Source organism: Atractosteus spatula, chromosome 19, assembly GCF_055471065.1.
Source record: "Atractosteus spatula isolate fAtrSpa1 chromosome 19, fAtrSpa1.hap1, whole genome shotgun sequence".
Lineage (NCBI taxonomy): Eukaryota > Metazoa > Chordata > Actinopteri > Semionotiformes > Lepisosteidae > Atractosteus > Atractosteus spatula.
The window spans coordinates 5,322,582-5,342,569 of NC_142724.1; the positions used below are offsets into that span (position 1 = coordinate 5,322,582).

The window sequence follows — 19,988 nt, forward strand, 5'->3', positions numbered from 1 at the left end:
GAGTACTCCAGTAAGGAGAATGCATGGCTTCATTTCCAAAGGGCTTCTTGAAAAGGGTATCTTTTATGAAACATTTTTTTAAATTTGTGTTACAATTTCTGGGCGTGAAGAGTTTCATTATGGTATTGAAGTTTTCTGCTGGAAATAGTACTTGGATATTAAGAGTTTAATTACAGTTATTTGACACATGAGGGCAACCTAGAGCACCGTATTTGCAAGAATAGTGCATTCTGCAAATAAACTTTTTTTATGAAGAAAAACATTTGTACATCAAAATTTCCACATTTTCCACATTTCTTTCAAATATTTGTAATGGTATGCAGTTTAAATTTAGCACAAAACAAGAATGATAAAAATCTCATACTTCAAGGAGATGTGTTTTACATCGTGTATTTATTACACAGGATTGGCAGACTTTGTGTATAAGCTAATTTTGAGTATTTTGTTTTACAACCTAAAACAATTTCCTTTCATACCATTAACACAATTGGAGTGTCTTAAATATGAATTAATTTAATTTCAAATATTGAACAGTAAAATGGTGGTAATATAGTCATATTATATAATTTACTTTATGGAATGTTTTCCACCATTCTTTCTAAATAAAACTGTGAAACATCCGTGTTATTTCAAAACAAAAAACTGGCTCTTCTTTTCGACTGCACTAAAGCAGATGTCATGAGAATGATAAGAAATGTCCAGGATCTTGCTCACCCAACATCTGAAGACTTCAAAGGAACTGCACAGTTATAAAGCAGTTTCTTCTTTTTTTGTTTACACAAATACAATATCACTCTGATAACATTAGTGACTTACCAGCAGTCAGAAACCAGTGTTTCAGCAGCACTTTCAACTTCCCACTGATGGTTTTTCCTGAAAAGGATTGATCTACCACCAGGTACAACAACATAAAAACACCTAAATTCATGCTTTGTAAGTTCTCGGTTATGAAATAGTAATGAAATAAGACGGCTTCGGGAACTTTTTCCAGGTAGGTTGTATCATATTTTTTAAGTTACTATTGTGACTGAAAATAATAACCATCATGTTGGGATAGAACTTTTATTTTACAAATACATGATGTCACCCATCTTGTATTTTTCTTTGAATCTTTGCTGCTTTTTACAGTTGAAACTTTGGAAAACGGCAAAATACATCCATACCCCAGATGTGGGTACTCTGCCTTCAGCAGCTTAGTGTCTTGACTGTTTCATTAAATTTACTTCTGATACACTTTTTAGTTCTGCTAAAAAGAACGTGACATGCAGGAATTCTGTTTCTTTATTTGTTTTCTTGTAGTATCCAGAAGAGCTACAAATTTAAAAACATTTCAAGGTGTTACAAAATAAAAACACAAAAAATACATTCATTTTCTTTACCAGAAAGTCAGAGTTGCAAGTCCAAGTTATTTTTTTTAAAATGCAATAAGCCCTTTTACATCAGTCCCAAAGAAAGAATCCATGTCCCTACTTGGCCAAATATTTTTGGGAAATTCATTAAAATGTTTTTTTTCTGAGCTCACCCAAATAATATACTACAACCGATTTACCATGATTATTTTAAACTCTTAATTAAAACTTTTATTGAATACCAAGGTATAGCTCAACCTTGAGGGCAGTGAACTTGAGCTACGCTTAAAAAATAAAGAACAACAAAATTACATCCAGGATCGTGTTAAAAAATTTGGCCCTGCTCTAAGAGAGATATTTTACCATGATTCCAAAACAGTAATTTCAGATACTTTAAGGCACTTTTGAAATAAATGACATAAGTAGTGTTACATTACATATCATTGCCACAAACAACACAGTCAAATATTTATGCTTGTTTATATGATTGTCTTTAGTGACTGCATGAGTACATTTTACATAGAAAAGTGACTTGTCATGTACTTTAATATGTATAAAACAAAGTCCCCAGTACCAAGGAACGAGCACATCACCTGATTTCAAATTTTTAAAGCTTTTCCCTTCATTTGATTTATACAGAATAATTGCTTATGAGTCATACTGTGAACACCTGTGTGTTTTAATAGTGTGTCAAGTTCTTTCTAAATTATATTATCATGAAAAGTTCACCACATGTGGAAAACACTTAATTCTTTCCTATTATATTTCTTTACTATGAATGTGAAAAAATATATCACTAAAAAATGTATGTTTTATCTGTAATAGTGACACAGAAAAGTACCGTACTCATGTATATTTAACAACTGACCACGTTGGTGAGCCTTAACTGAATGAATGAGTGACTTAAGTTCAATACAAGGATACATCGTTTTTAATAAGGAGGGCCCTGATTCAGTTCTTAAATATTCTTGTTACTAGTTTGAGTCTTTATATTGTATGATTCGGTGGATTTGAGTTTAGTGACACCTAACACAAATGGCCAATAAGTATTTATTGTATTTTCCATTCATTGTCACAGAAATGAGATTTTCAACTGATTAAAATTAAATTTAAAAAACAAAAAACTATAGATATTATTCCTTACATTGTATTACATTTTTTACTGTATTTTCGCAACTTGTATCTATGGTTGTACTGTGCTGGGTAAAGAAGAACTTGCACATAATTTGTTTTATTTTGAAGGTATGCCCTCCATGCATCTAAGACAAAAATAATTTTTCTTTCACACTTCATAATCTCCTATAATTTTGACCAGGAATTATCCTACTCAAAACAGAATGCCTCTAAGCAGGTAAAACAGATGGCAGTTTCAATTAACACTTCAATGTTTGACAAAAATAATGTGTGTAACACCACTTATGTTTTTTTGAGGACAGGTCTTCACAAGGAGACTTTTCAGACAAGAAAATTCAACACAGATCAGTTTGAAAAATAGTAAACTTTTTTTTTAAAAGCAGACTGCAAGGGAAAAGACAAACGCACACAAAACTTTGGTATAAACTGCAGTTTTTTGAAAAAATACTGATTACAACCATGCACTTCAACACAAAGTGAAATATTGGATTTCGGTTTCTGGCATTTTGCACGGAACTGTTAAAAGAACATACAGTATCTCCTGCTCATAAAAGACTCTGATATTAAAGAAACCTTTTCATCTAATTGAATATAAAGTTGGCAACAATACAAAACATGTGAACAGCCACTCACAAGGGTAATTCAGTGATGTATCACTTAAGCTTCATAACATTACTGCCATGCCCAACTTTTACAGGACATTAAGGAATTAAAAAAATATTACAAGAACAAATTATCTGTCTTCATAAAGGAATAGCTTGCTGCAACACCTGTATGCCCCCATAGAATGTAACTCAAGCTCTTAGCTGTATTGGTGATCAAATCCAAGGTTCATATTTGCTGTGATTCACAATTTAAAAATTCTTAGCCAGTTCTTAAACCATTACACTATGATTGATATTGTTTATCCAAATCTTGCAAGACAGCTACAAAATGTCCCATTAATTATACACCTTGCAAACACCTTACAAAAGCTATCTACCACTGTTGTAACACCCATTGTAATAATAACTCAGCAACTGTGTTATTATATAACATAATTACAACACAGTAGTAAGATCCATTTGATCAAGTCAGGATGTTGTTTTTCACTTCTCCAAGAGACAAGTAAAAACAATGCATCCTTTATATATCAATTAAACAGTTTTTATTTATTATTTTAGATTTACAGTGCCAATTACCAGTACCTAAACATTTGCCATTCTGTAGGATGTTTTCCCAATCATAAACTAACTTGAATTTAAGACTACAGCTTTGTCTGCAGCAGAGCACAGCCTTTAAGGATTAGGGATTTAACTAATTGGAATAAAGTCAGACTAATCTTAAGGAGAAAACACTGATCTAATTCAGTTCCTTTATAACTTAAGCTCAAGTGGAGGTGGAGCTGGACATACTAACATCTGGTTGAAAAAAAGATGCAAATGAATAAAACTGAAAGGCATCAGTTCGTTTGAGCCAGACATCAGTGTTAACTCTGACAACACAACTCACCCAAAGAAACAGAAGAAGCATAACATTTCAGAGCCTGGGCTCAAATGGAGCTGCCATAAAAACTGAATAGTTTTTTACCTCATTGCCTACCTTCTGTTTTGGATTAAAATGACATCTACACCAACATTGAACAACATGTTTTCTGCACATTGCTTGGATTTGGTTAGCTTAACATCCTGGTATTTGTAGGACTGTAGGGACAGTGGCCTACAGCTTGTCTGCTGCTGAAGCAGCTGTAGTAAAAACCAACTTAAAATGTACATACTGGGAACTCAACATGAATGCTACACATCGACAAAGTCTGCAGCCCTTAGGAATGTGCATGGAGGAAGATGAGAGAGACCCAAGGCCTTACTTCCAGACAAAAGGGCAGAAGGGAAAGACTCAAGACTTTCACAACTAAATTCATTGTTACTGTCTATACAACATTATACGACCACAAGGAAAGAGAAATATGGGGTTAGAACATTTAGACATAATTCATTTACATAGTTTTAAATCCTCTGCTAGGCCTCAAACCTTCTGTTACTGTATTTGTCCTGTGTGTGTCCCATCGTAATGTTTTATTTAATGAATTGTACAGTTTGATACGCACTCAGAATCATATACCTACTGTACATATTGTAAGCAGGTCTGTCAAGCAAATGCCACCTCAAACATTTCCCACCCCAGAGAACCGACTTGCACATTCCTAAGACAATCGACACAGAAACCTAACAGGCATTTTACATTCATCGAGTTTTTTTTTGTTAAAAGATTATAAAAGTTCAATATTTACATGTTATCTTCACTAGGGCTTTCTATCTGCCACAAACACCCAAGCAATACTAGTAAAAAGTTTTATATTACAACAAAAAAGATGAAAACCTTTTTTACATAATGTAATTAAGAAAATCGAAAACTGTACACATTTATCATTAATCATCAGTGCCTACATTTTTAAGTCTTTGATTCTGTTCAATGGGTCTTTAAAAGAAAAACCGGAGTTTTTTTTTTCCGCTTTGTTTTTTGAATTATATTGCATATGTATTTAAGCTAAGTCTGAACTTGGCCCACCAAAGAGAATCTCCTGGCTCAATGTCTCAATGGCTGGTTGCGTTTTGCCATGGCTTTAGCAATGAAAAGCTGGCTGGGTGGGGGTTTAATTGTGATCTCCTCCTCCTGGTTCCAAAAATAAATATCAGAGATGAGAAGAATTCAAAGGAAAATGACTAATAACATGGCAGCAGCATGCTTATCCTGTATCAAATGTAGCTTTGTATGTGAAGCTGCTGAGGAGATAACCTGCAAGATCAGAGACGCGTACAGCCACCAAAATACCCCTCCAAAACAGTGGATTTTCCTGAGAGATCTCTCATAAATAAGTAATCTGAATTCACCTAAAGGCACTGAGATTAGGCTGCTGGGCAGAAGGCTATAAATCTCTGTATCAAGTCAGTTCTTTCCTGACATCATGGCCATTAACATCATTCTCCAATGATGAGGAGCTTTTCTTGACCACATGTTCCACAACCAATGTGCTTGGTTTCCATCACCAAAGTGCCCTAGATCAACCGTCTTCTCAACACCTGGTCCATTTTAGTTTGGGAACCTGAAAAGGACAAACCTCTGGTTGTGCCATAAGCTTCTGAACCCTATCCTGAAACACTCAGGTCTTTCCCCCATCAAGACATAAAAATGCAGGCATTGACGTACAAACATTTTTTTCACGTGTTTAAAATCTTCAAATTCTGCTTATAAAACTCCACATAAAAATATATCTTTGTGCAGTACAAGTTAGTGCAATTCAATGAAGTTCATTTTTTCCCATTGGCACTCACTCAAGTTTCCACTCAAGAATGATGCTCTTTTCTCCAGAACTGCTAACAGGAACGCAGCTTTGAGCTGTCTGTGCAGAGAATGCACAGGAAACATAATCCAATAATACAATGGCTCTGCTTCCGAGGAATTGCCTGATAAAATGGGGAAGACAATTTTTTCCCCCCCGAGTACAATAGGGCCTTATCCATAGATGGTATTTAAACATTTACACTCACTGATTCCTAAGACCCATTATGACAAACAATTTCATTCTACATTTACTTCTGATCAGGAAAACACATCAGAAAATGCAGTGTGTGTATGAACATACAGCCACGAAATACACACAACAATTAGATGTAATTGCTCTCTTCTTCTGACGGAAAAAAAGCATTTGATGCCCTGATTCACAGTTCGGACTGTTTTGTCCTCTTCTTAGATTGAAAATAATGCAATGGACATCTTAGGGTGAAGATGGGTAACCCAGACAACAATGAAAAATTAGCAAGGCTTAGAACATGAGATAGGGGTGACAGAACAGTGTAATAAATTTGTACCAGGATGGTTAGGGCATTACCACAGCATCAGCTCAAAGCTTTGTTCATTGCCTATTGACAGGCAGCACTGTAAAAATGATTTTTCAGATCAAAAATTATATATCTGCAACTTAGATATACTGTATATGTAAATGTATGCACATTCTGAATAAAACAATAGGAAAATCCATAGTAAGAGCTGTGATTATAAAATCAATACAGTATGAAGCCAAAAATGTCTATTAAAAATGTGATATAATTGATTGTCATCTTGTTGTGAAGCAATTAGACCAAGACTTCCATACAAGACTTATGCTTCCCATAAACACCAAAGTTCTTTACAGGAAGCAAATAAAAACCTTAACAATGTATACAATTAAGTGCATATGTATATGTGTGAAAAAATGGTGCCTGAAATAAGGAATGGTATATACCATTTAAAAAGCTACCAGAAAATATAATATTTTTTCTGCTTCTGAAAATTGCTCATTGATTACCCTGATTGTCACCTCTCTAAAAGGATAACAGTCCATTTTTCACATCAGTTTAAAAGACAAGCATTACAGAAAACACACAATACAGGTTTCTGACAGGCTCCTACAATAACACTTGCAAGAAAAGTGTTAACTAACTTAATACTGCATAGCATAGGAAAAAACGAAACCATCAGATTTATAAAAAATCAGTTTATCAAAAATATAGCAAAAATCTTTGCGTGATATAGTTTTAAGAATTCAACCTATTTTCCATGTTCTAAACTACAGCTATTTTGAGATGAACAAAATGATTTAATGCAAGTCTCATGACTGTGATGATTCTAAGCTGCAAGGGGCCAAACTTTTTGAAAGGCATTTACAGTCTACAAACATTCAGACCTATCTTCTACTCCTTCGCGGAACAGATATTTTACATTGTCAATAAGAAAAATATAATTTGCTTCCTCAAGCAATATCACACCTAAAGAGTTCACTAGATAAAAACAAATTGAAAGGACTTTGTAGGAACTAGAGGGATGCCTGATCAGGTTTGTATACCAAATATATACAAGGCAGGTTAAATCACATTGTGTTCCTTTGGTAAAAGCACTGCTTTAAAATGAACACAGATGATTGCAGAGCAACCTTCTTTTGTTTTACAAAAAAAATTGCGAAGTAAAAAGAGAAACGTATGGAATTAAAACCTAATAGAGCCAAACACTATCAAGAAATAAATCTGTGAATTTCTGAAAGATGCCACCCCCTTCTATTCAAAGTTCATGCCCAGAATAGATTCCTAAATAAAGTGACCAAGAATTAAGAACATGAAAGAAATATTACACAAACAGCTTATCTGAATATAAATTCAACCAGCAAGGTCTTGCAAAGACAACCTGTAAAATTAGAAAATATAAAATCAGCATATTAAAAGGCTTCTGAATTAGTTTTTCTTTCGCTATGATAATCTGCTTTATATGTTTTTTGACCTAAAAACAATGCTGCCCAAGCAATATATCGTATTTTTTTGTATTTCAACTTTTGTGTTTTTTTTGTCTTTTTTGTAACATTTGTACTTTTTACAGCATGTTGTATTTCTCAAAATATAGTGCAGTATCCCTGTTATTCCCCCAGATCCACAAAGCCACAGGTTTCCATCAAGTGTCTTTTGCTGGGTTCTTGGTTATCATGTACAGTACCAGTGCCTTGGAAGAACGTGGCTTTGAAATCGAAGGAGTACTGCTGCGTGTGTTTTCTGGTGTGTGAACTATAGCAGGTCACAGAGCCCGTCTGTCTCGAGTATGAACTTCAGGAAGAGCCAGGTTTAGTCAGTAAATCGCTGACAGGCCTTTTTCCAGCGGCAGGCGGTACACCACATGTCCTTTTTCTCCATCCCATACACCTTCCGGCACTTCTTAGCCTCTCCTCGAGGTTTCCTGGAGAGAGCCAGAGACAAGCCGCGGTGAGGGGGAGTCAGAGCAGCGCAATCTTGCCAGCTCAACTTCATGTGAAAGAAGAGGTCACCCGTTTGATGCAAGGCACGCTGTGAACGTGGGTCATGGGCTTTCTATTCACATGTTAAGTCATGAGACGCATCTCAGGTTATGCTGTGGCTTCTATCTTAGTAGAGAAAGATATACAGGAAGAAAATTCAACCTCAACATGAATTTTGCTGGTACAGGCTTTGTCACTCGATCTGTTGTATTATGCCTGTCAAATGGAGCTTAGATTTTAGTACCAGACTACAAGGCCCTTGGTACTTCCAGGGCCTGTGTGCTTTTGAGACGATTCATCTCAAGAGGTCATGTTTGCAAAGAACAACAAATCTGATTTAACAGTAATTTTCCTAGAATATTTCATTTACTACATACATTCCACAGTTGGTTAAGAGTGTCTTTTTGTTTTCCTGTAGAGTCCCCTTACGCATCCAAAAACTCTACTTTTACAACAAGCTCCACAAAACATAGCACTTTGGACCTCATCTTGTCTGGCTGTGCACTGACAAGCTGTGCACTGCCTCTAAGAGTTACCTTCTTTCTTAAGTTAGCAAACATGCAGTGAAAGCAGATGTCAGAGGTTGGCGATGACAACAAAGTCAAACAAAGTAACAGTGAAGGAAAAGGCTCAGAATGATCAACCTGCAACATTTTGTTGGATGTGCAAGGTGACTTTGCAGAGAAATAAATGTCTTCTCCCTCCTGTAAAGCTTCATCTGGTTCTTAATTCACTAACTCACTTCACTCATCGACCCTTCCACATGCATACACTATCTGCCAACAAAAAAACATGCTTTCTCCAAACTGTTTGCAATGAGGTGTTCAGAGAGTTGACTAACAGGGGAATCTGACAAAAGACATGTGCTCCCTTTCTACAGTGTTTGATTCATCCATTGAAGCTTTATGTGTCCAAGAGAATGTGTGGGAATAAGAAAGAGGAGGAGGAGAAACAAGGAAATCTGTTAAAAGCATTTTTTTCCCTCCCGTAACAACTAATGATTTTATTTTGTGCTTTTTTTTCTAAATGGCAAAATGCCATCCTTTGTTTCACTAGTCAACTGTTTCCAAATCACCTAACAAAAACTATTTGGAAAAGCAAGAGCTCTGATATGTTGCTCTTATGTTTTTCTTCTAGTGCCTTGAAACCCTGCTTTTTTAAAAAAAGAATATACACTGAATAATAATCAGTCATTTAGCAGATAATGCAGAATTAAGAAGACTACAGAACAAACCACACACCAGCAACTGCAGAGTCACTTACAAAATGCCCTCTGTTACAAATCCTATTTGAAAACAGGAGCAGAAAGAAGTTTCAGGTTTAAAGTTTATGACGGAACTGGGTTGAAAATGAAAGGCTCCTCCTAATAAATCATTTTGTGAACAATATGGTCTTTGTTATATTACAGGATGAAAGTTCCTTTAAATTTGTAAACACATCCGTGCATTCACCCCAACTGTTCAGATGTATTTTTATGGGCAGCAAATTATCCTCGCTGTCTGGTCACAATATCAAACAATAAACAGCCCCAGTACTGAGTCCAGACATGCTCTATTGTGAATATCAGCTCAATTTATTCACCAAGCAGCATTTAAAACCGACGGTAAAGTATCCCATTTATTTCCAGTCAACCACCTTGCCAGGGGTCATTATCCTCTGAAAGAAATTATTCCTTTCTTGTAATGAAAACACAGATGGAACTGGGCTGTGATACCTGGTTCCTGTGGAGGGCTTGGTTGTGACAGGGGGGACGATGTGGGTCTTGTTGACAGCACCATGCTGAAGAGGCTGTCTTTTCTCCCCAGTGCTGACCGTGCGGATCTGAGCTACAGGCCCCTGTAGGCAACAAGTCTGAATCAATGACAAACAAGGAATTTGGCACTGATGTCACTGAAAATTACTTCATAGCTAGAAGTAGCTTATCTTGCTGTATTTGAAATATGCAAAGTATTACAGGTCTAGTGTCTGGCATAATACAAACAAGACTAATTCATAGGCATCAGGATTTTAAGTGTTACATGTGTTTATGGTTTGGAGCAGTGAAAATATTACATTTTTGTTGCAAGGGTAAGATGTAACTGAGGCTAAATATATTTGTATATCTACTTAAAATGTACTTAACAAAAGGTCTTTGTAAAACAAAGGGGGGGGGGGAATTATTTTAACACAAACATTTTCTACTTTGTTTCCACTTTAGTAGCACTTTATCCATAACACTGGATATAAGCTACTCAGTTTCCAAAGCGTATCAGACCCATTATGAATGGTTCCAAATACTAAAGTACACACTGCAGGTAAGACATGAGCAGAATGTAGATTTGATGTACACTATCATGTAAGAGCTTTATCTACTTTATGGGCAATACTGACAGCACATTTCAAATACAGTGCCTCAGTACAATTTTAAACAAGCTGTTTTGTTTAAAATAGAGAATGTAATTTTGCCAGTGCAAAACAGAGGGTCAATACATGAGCATTCTGTTAATGTTTAACAGATTGACACTGACTCCTGAAACATCCTTATGTTAATCCCATTTAGATAAACAACCTATTCCTAACATTCCTAGAAATGGGGAGTGGAACAAAAACAAAAACATTTTTTTCCCCCACATTGTACAAACTGGTAGCAAAATATTTTTATGTACATGTTTAATTTCACATAATCAGCATAGTTTGGGCAGCAACAGAAGAGGAAAATAAACAGGAAAAGAAAACGTATTTACAGAAATAATAATGTCTTGTGTTCACCAACAGCTAATAATGTACCATGAGAATGAGCCCAAGGTTAATTGCTGTTTCAGATTAGTATTTTATGATGTAAGCGCCCTAGTAGCAGGATACAGAACTCCTGCAAAAGCAATGTTTTCAGGCTTACACAGAAAGCATTCTATACCACTTCCCTGAAAGGAACTGACAACACAAGGAACGACTGGATCATACAGTTCTTTTCTTTCATTTCAGCACAGCTTATTTGTGACGTTTAGTTTCAGGGAGTAAACAGTCACTTTACGAAAAAGGATCTGCAGACCATATACCACTGATGGTTCTATATATATATATTTTGGGTGAAGTCACATGTTACTTTTGTTTAAACTGGAACAGGCTCCCATTGGGTGCACAATTATCAACACACACAGAGAGACAAGACCAAAGAGCTATCAAGAGGTTTGCTGCTCACCGGTGACCCTTTAAATATGACAGGAGGTGACTGCCAGGAAATACTGATCCCGTTCTCGCTTGGTATGAACTTTGAAGATACAGGAATGCTCACAGGAGCAGTTGCCTGAAAAATACAGCGCAGTTTAGTTTAAAATACTGCACCGTGTAGGAAAATTGCCATACCAAGCCACGAATTCCTGACCATAATTAAAACGTACTTACCATATAGTTTTAGTATAATAACTGCCTTGATTACATATAAGATAGGAAACACTGGTTACCAAACAAGAGACCTTGTCATAAACGGTTTCACGATTATTTTATGGCAAAGGATATTTAAAATATTACTTTAATATTACTATGTAACTAAACTAATAATTTATTAATGCAAATAAAGGGGAACAAAAGCTTTTTATGTGGCAGTGGAGAGCTAAAAATAAACTAAATACTCATGACAGTCAGCTAATGAGCCGATCTTCCAAAATGAACACCTAAAGACACCAGGTGGATGTCCGCACCAAAACATTTGGCAAAGAAGGCATAAACAGGAAGGGGAATCCTAGATACCGAAAAAGGAGAGACAACGGATGAGAAAGGCTGATTTCACACTTGCTGCGAGGTGTCCAGAGATGAGGGAACAACCAATCAGGAAATGACAGAGATGAGGGAACAATCAATCAGGAAATGGAAGAGGCGGAAAGCTTGCACGGAATGTTGGGTAAATAGGCACCAGCAGTGTTACCTGGTAGGCGTGGTCAGTGCGGATGTGGCAGAGTGTGGAGGGTGCTGATTGGCTCAGGGGCGTCTGTGGCCTGCCGACCCGGGGTTTAATGAACGCAGGCTCGGAGTGGAGCAGCTCGGGCATCGGGAACACAGGAGGCGGGGCGGTGGTGGTGGGCGAGGTGGGCGTCAGGCTGGAGAGCCCCTCTGACAGCGTGTCCATGTTTACCTCGATCTCCGAGTAATAAAAGTCCTCTTCTCCATCGCTGTAGTCAGAGTCGCCATTCCGACTGAGGGGACAGCACAGCCAAAACAGAGACGAGAAAACTGAAATAGCACTTCAGCACAAACAGGCATGCCTCCTGCCTATTTTTGAACTTGATCCCCATGAGCAAAAAGAACTGTGACTCTTGGGGTCTCATCTTACACATGTGTGCATTGTGCTGGAGCAAAACAATGACCTTCTGTCAGAAAACCGACACTAAAGTACCTTTAGATGCAGTAGGAAAATAAGAGGGAGGAAACCACAATTACTTATTACCCTATGACCTTGTATTTGATAGAAAATGCCTGGAAGACCATTCTTGTAAAATGCCCAGAACCTACTGTAACTCAACAACTCTTTCACTATCTAGGCACTAAGAGATCCAAGAGACATGCCACAGTATAGCTAGTACTGGGATTTGCTCACATTTTATTAATGGAGCATTCCGTTCCTAGCATACAGGAAATCTGACTCGGCAGAAATAAAGGCACAGTAATCAACATTACAATGTAGGGTGGAGACAAACATTACAGACAAATACAGCAACAGTCTTGAGAGAAATATTCTGAATAGAGGTAACTACTTCTTTCCAGAACATTTTCACCAACAGGGGTCACCAGCATTCAGTTCCTGTTTGAAAACCTGCACTCCTGCAGAGCAGAACCTTTTCTGTTCCCAGTTTTCTTAGATTTATTAACATCTTATACCTAAACTGTGCATGTAAAAAATCAAGACTTTTACAGGTATATGGGAGTATATTACTAAAGTCAAAGCATACTGAGACATTAATTAATTATTGCCCTTCCATCAAATTCAAACATCTGCTATGATTACACAAAAATTTGGGCAACACAGTATGTCACTGAACATCTGGACTTCTTTCCCTCCATCAGAAAAATTATTCTACCAATAAACATCAACTGAATGTCACAAACAATGCCAAAGAGGAACATTCAAATTATTTTAAAAACATTTCATGGTTAAGTTAAGTTGGAATTGTTTTAGAGGAATTATTTGAGTTGATGACAGTAAAAGTCATGCGGTCCAGGACTGTGATCAAAGCCCATATAAAAAGCAGATACAACCAGGTCACAAATCCCTCCCACAATGCCCCCAAAGTCCCGTCATTGGGCCTACCCCAGGTGGATGGTCCGGATGTGCCTCTGGATTCCAGAGGAGGTGCTGAGGACTTTTTCACAGTTCTTCCACAAGCATTTGAACATTACCTTCATGGAATTCTGAAAGAGAAAACAGGAAAGTGAGCTTTGCCTTGAAAGCAGTGACGCACAACTCCAAAGCAGCAGTACCTGACGTGTGTGATGAGGAGAAAACCATAGGCCCCTCCCTCATCACAGCCCACCATAGTAAATTTATCACTGGATTTTTGCACCTTTAATGTAGTTGGACTACTCATTTTCTGTGTTTTCCTATGGGTTCATTATGTTTCACTACACTGGATCATGGGATTAGTAAACAGTTTATAGTATATAGTGAATACATATGAAACCACAGGAAAATCAGCATCATAACACAGCGGTAAATATAGCTTGGTAAAGTGTCAAAAGGGTTGAGGACTGGAAATGAGCACTTAAGGCAATTAAATCTGAGGTGTTATCAACAAAAACTGAAGTAAGAACTCTCACTTCATAGCATCTACTGAAAGGAGACAGTTTTTTCTAATCCTTTCACGAGATGAGCTAGTAATAAACTCTCACTGACACTGACAACCTGGAGAGTACCTAGTTGTGCAGCAAGGCTTCTCCTGCAGCACTGTGAGTGGACTACCTTGCTCAAGAATGCAAAAGCAGTGTCCCACCCGGGTAATGAACTCAAACCCACTTGTCTAGTGTCCACAGCTCTAGTAATTAACCTATGCTTTTGCTCAGGCTGACTGGCTACCATGCAAAGTAAACATCCCCACTTACAGTACATACAGCATGTGTGACATGTCAAGGGTTCATTTTCATTTCATTCTCTTGTAGTATTAGAACCTAAGTACATAAGAATGTTTATATATGACAAGAGGCCATTCAAACCTTCTAGCTTGTCTGGCTGTGTGTATGATTGAGCTAAGGATCTTGTCGAGCCTTTTACAGCCTTTCCAAAGTAACACATTTCTGCAGTATAACAGCTTGAAATTAAGAATTCATTTGACCTTTATTTGTAACACACAACCTCTAAGTGAAACACAAACACTCAAACATTCTGAAATGTAATTTCAAACGAAGACTTAGAAAACTTGGTTTACTTTGGAAAGGGTATATAGACCTTCTATAGGCACTGTAGCTTGTCTGGCTACTAGCATACAAGTGATCGAAGGATCCCGTCTAGTCTCTTGTTGAAGGAAGCTGGGATGTCAGCTTCAGTAAAAGCTGCAGAGTCCTTTATTTAATTTTGTACAAACCATCTTCCCTATACCGCATATATGTACTAATCTGTTTCACTTTGCTTTGGGATGTTGCATTATCTCTTGCTCAAGACTTGGCCTCTAATTGCCCCACCACCAGAGTCCTGCTCCTGTTATATTTATGTTGATATGGTGTGAGATTGTGATTATGTGCTGTATTTTTTTGCTTTATTATAATATCTGCTGTATTCATTGTATGCAACTGTGTGTCACTCTGGATGAGGGCAGCTCCTATGCCAAGAACTCGTAAATAATAACGGAGGTGGGCATATTGTCTGTATTATTGTAATAATTGTTAATCCTGACAATTGTAAGCACGGGAGTTAAGTCAATTTAAGTCGTATATCATTCAAAATACTCCCATGTCCTAGCTGCTTCACTATCCTGGCAAGGATACACCCTGGATTGGTCACCAGTCCATCACAGGACACACACAGAGACACGCACCCACACCAGGGCCTATTTACCTACCAGCATGGACTGTGGGAGGAAACCAGAGCACCCAGAGCAAACCCACATGAACGTGGGGAGAACATGCAAACTCCACACAGATAGCACCCCAGATTCCAGAATTAAACCCAGGCCCCCAGTGCTGCAAGGCAGCAATGCTGACCACTGCACCGCCATGCTGCTCCTCCAGCACCCAGCTGGAGTAGAGTGGGTGTGTTACATTTAATCACAAAATCTTGACCGAACAAAGCCTTCAACATTTCAAAGCCAGTTAACAGACATTATTTAAATAGTAAGAACTTGATTTCAAAGATGCATTTTTTATTTAGGAGACCATTAAAAGCATTCAAAATCTATTAAGCTTTTTTCTTCATTACGTTACAAGGGGGGTGGAAAATGACTTTTTTTCAAGCTGGTATCATGGGCCTCAATACAACAGCTGATATTCCTAGTATGGTTTTGGAATTCACTAAGTCCTTAATAAGTTGGCCATGTTTATTCGTCTATCACTAAGAAGAGAAACTTTGGTTCATTTCTACACAAAATGTTTGACACTAAAAATCTGTCAAACTCCTTATATCCACAATGGAAACAACGGCTGGGACATCCACACCATGTGATCTGAATTCATGTGATTTTATCACTGGGATACAGGAAATATCAGGGATTCTAGGCAAGGCTATAATCTACTGTGGAATTAAAGTTAGCAGTCAAACAAAAGGCTTCAAATCGCACCTGACACATTTGCAGAATCAAACTGTACATAGAGGGTGGACATACTTTACATGTTTTGAAACAGGTTATGATTTTACAATGTTCTGGGACAGGAAAGGGCAATCTTCGTCCTGAAGAGCTGGAGTGGCTGTAGGTTTTCATTCTAACTCAGCTAAAAACACAAAACTAAATCAGTTCATTATGGAATTAATAGGACCAGTGTAACTGCTCCTCCCAGCTCTTCAGGTGCAGACTGTTCTGCCCCCCACGTCTAGGATTTCCATCCCAGAAGTTCCATTTATCTCCTAACCCTGGTACAACCTACCTAACTTATTAATACATTATAACTGCAAGTGATGTTCAGATGAACAAAGCAAAACAAAATCACCCATAGTTTGTAGATAAGAATGAATGCATTCTCAGCATGAAGTACATTTAGTTCTAATCCTGAAGCAAACATGCATTCTGACAAATGAATGTTTTAACTGGAGCATATGTTAGCATTCATTTAATGTCTGCTAAAGGGTATTATTAGTCAGAGCCTACAGAGCTCTTTTACTTCCAGATAATAACAATTAGCATAATCCTGACAGACTTCAATTCTGTAAGTTAATGTTTTCTGTACCTAGAATAAATCTTCTCAGCATCCTGTTGTAAAAGACAACACCTCTGCTTAATTTTTCTGCCTTGATAAAACAAACTGCAAACTATGCTGGGTGGAGCTGTAGGATGTCAACTATTTTCTCATGCAACTCCTTTTAAATGACAGCAGCTTCAAGCGACCAGACCTGATTTACAAATGTGTTTAAGCAACAAGTCCACACCTGTATTTCAATCAGTCATGAAGGGAACTGGGTGTGCTGATATTTCCTTTCAACATCTTCCCACAGGTCAAAAAAGGATTTTTTTCTTAATAGCATTCAAATCTTAAAATTCTTTATTCCTAGATTATTACTGGACTGTTTTTTTTCTTGCAATTTGTTTAGTTGTTCCACTATTAAAAAAATCCCCCCACCTCCCTTAAAGAAATTAAAGAAGGGGCCTGAGGTTTCTTGATATTGAATCCACATTTAAAACCTGGAATTGCCCCCAAAAAACAGACAAATAAAAGAATGCTTGATCTTGAAGGACAGTATATCATGCTCAGAGGCCATAGACTTTGCATGTTGTCAAGCTGACAAGGTAATGTCAACATTTTTAAATTATATTGCATAACGCCAACAACTCCCATTGGTCCTATAGTGGGAATGAAGTGCTTCACATGACTTGTTTTTCTCTTGGGCTACAGGAGGTCTTACATCAGCCTTAGCCTGTATGGTAATTCCTTTAGTATACTGTGAGCTGTGAATAAATAGACCCTCCAAGGTGTAAGCCAGTGACAAATCAGGCATCTCAGAATACAATGAAAGAGAAAAACGTTCTGGGTTATCATCGCTCTGTCCAAGATTGAAGGAGTGCTTTTGAAGAAAAAGCACGTGAGAATTCACTCATTATCCCCCCAATGATAACTGTGGAGTTCAAAAGGTCCTTGGCCATAGTTAAAACATGTTTGTCATGCATGGAAAATTACCGACACAGTGCATCTATGGTCCTAGTTTGTTCTAAATTGTAAAATCCAAAAAATGGAATCTACTGATTTTCTAGCTATTAAATTATTTGTTCTAGTATGTTGAGGCATATTTCAGAAAATATGTCTTACCATTCAGTTCTCTGCAGGACATTTTTAACACTTATTAAATTCACAGCACATATTCATCCAGGTCCATGTGTCTAAACTATAGCCCTTTCCTGAGATGTAGAACCTAAATACAGACACAGTACACTGTACTGCTGGTGACGTCTGATCAGAGATCTAAATCATTCAAGCACCTCCTTTCCTGATAGTATTTTTTTCCTGTATATCTGAAGCATTCCATTGGCCCCTGTGTTTGGAAAAATACAAGCCAATTGCTTTTTTGATCGAAATTGCAAAAGAGTTATTTGATCCATTTGTCAATATTTGTGACTGAAACTGCTTATTTCTAAACAGAATTAGACAGTTTACAGCGTGCTTTACTGTAATGTGCGGCTGTGTGAGCTTCACTGGGAACTGTGATAAAGGCTTATGTTTGAACAAAGGGGAGAAAAACAACAAAGATATAACTCTCAGTGTCAAATGACCACAAGAGCCTTTCTTTGACTCCGGTGGCTCCAACTCTGTTGGGTGCAAGGTGACACAGTAGTTAGCATTGCTGCCTATCAGCAATGGGGCCCAGACATCAATTCCGTTCCTGGGGTGCTATCTGCGTGGAGTTTATGTAATAATAATAATAATAATAATAATAATAATAATTGCTTATATTTATATAACACTTTTCTGGACACTCCACTCAAAGCACTTTAGAGGTAATGGGGACCCTCCTCCACCACCACCAGGGTGCATCCCCACCTGGATGATGCGACGGCAGCCATAGTGTGCCAGAACGCTCACCACACATCAGCTCTCAGTGGGGAGGAGAGGAGAGTGATGAAGCCAGTTCAGAGATGGGGATTATTAGGAGGCCATGATTGGTAAAGGCCAATGGGAAATTTGGCCAGGATGCCGGGGTTACACCCCTACTCTTTTCGAGAAACACCCTGAGATTTTTAATGACCACAGAGAGTTTGGACCTCGGTTTTACGTCTCATCCGAAGGACGGCGCCTTTTTACAGTACAGTGTCCCCGCCACTATACTGGGGCATTAGGACCTACATAGACCGCAGAGTGAGCACCCCCTGCTGGCCCCACTAACACCTCTTCCAGCAGCAACCTTAGTTTTTCCCAGGAGGTCTCCCATCCAGGTACTGACCAGGCTCACTCCTGCTGAGCTTCAGTGGGTTGCTAGTTGTGAGTTGTAGGGCGATATGGCTGCTGGCATGTAGGCGTGGGTTTCCTCCCGGGGGTCCGGTTTATTCCTACTGTCCAAAAACATGCTGGCAGGTGAACTGGCCTCTGGGGAAACTGGTCCTCGGTGTGTGCATCTGTCCTGCGATGGACTGGTGACCTGTCCAGGGTGTACCCTGCCTTATGCCAGTTGCTTGCCAAAGTAGGCCCTTGCTCCCCCGCAACCCTGAATTGGAAGAGGCGGTTAAGAAAATGGATGGGCGGTATCTACCCTGCCTTGCAGAGACAACAAGTTCTACCTTTCGTTTTCTGGGGATAGGGTCCTCAAACAGGAAGTGCGCCGTCTCCGATTCCTCGATGTTGTCATCGCTGGGGGTGGACAGCAGGAAGCTCTTGCCGACGTCGTTTGAGAGTGGAGGAGAGGGGGTGGAGGGCACGGACTGGTCGCTGGCATCCCAGCTCCAGGTCCCACTGGTGGAGCTGCTGTAACTCGCGGACAAGCACTCCTTCCACCCCCTGCTGGCAGGCTCTGGAACTGCAGCTGCATTGAAATCCCAGACAAAACAAAAGTTGTCGTTTGTAACAATCCCTTACCCTTATCACACACAATTACATATAAAACACAATTAAAAAAAAACTCGCACTGAACTTTTGAACAGCAGGGATAATGAAAAGACGAAATGCAAACTGTGAACAAAGAAAAACAATTGTAAAACTTATTATCTTCCAGTATTCTGTTGTCATACAATATTTTGTTTCCATTTGTTTTACATGTATTTCTTAGGAGTTTGGAGAAATAATTGACTTCACACTCTCAATGAAATGTTTAGCACACAACATAATAACAACATTGATAACAAACACTCCAATCTTTTATCTTTAATAATGATCCGTTGGAGGAAAGCAGTTAAGATTTCTTTTATTTTTTAGTAGACACTCTAATGTCTTTGAATTACTTCAAGTACTGTGATATGAAGTTGCACAAACAATCCACACTAATAGTGCGGATAATGAACTTCTGTCAATTGTTTAAGTAAAACAAAACTATTTCAGATTAATTTAACAGATAATACTTTGTAAGAACTGTACAACTGAAAACCTCTTACTTTGCACCACAATCTCCTTGTGACCTT

The 19,988-nt window shown here is 38.1% G+C and overlaps 1 protein-coding gene across 2 annotated transcripts in view; it reads right to left on the bottom strand.

The window, feature by feature from the left end:
- Positions 1-7,730: 7,730 nt before the first annotated feature.
- Positions 7,731-19,988, bottom strand: part of slc2a4rg (SLC2A4 regulator) — a 62,008-nt gene continuing 49,750 nt past the window's right edge. The window contains exons 4-9 of one of the 2 annotated variants that reach the window (XM_088937425.1): positions 19,155-19,396; positions 13,559-13,659; positions 12,179-12,446; positions 11,456-11,560; positions 9,992-10,113; positions 7,731-8,219 (exon numbers count right to left, since the gene is read on the bottom strand). In XM_088937425.1, the coding sequence (XP_088793551.1) occupies positions 8,108-8,219; positions 9,992-10,113; positions 11,456-11,560; positions 12,179-12,446; positions 13,559-13,659; positions 19,155-19,396 (950 nt within the window). In that variant the 3' untranslated portion in view covers positions 7,731-8,107. The remainder of the gene's footprint in view (positions 8,220-9,991; positions 10,114-11,455; positions 11,561-12,178; positions 12,447-13,558; positions 13,660-19,154; positions 19,397-19,988) is intronic. The other variant, XM_088937426.1, reaches the window with a different exon arrangement.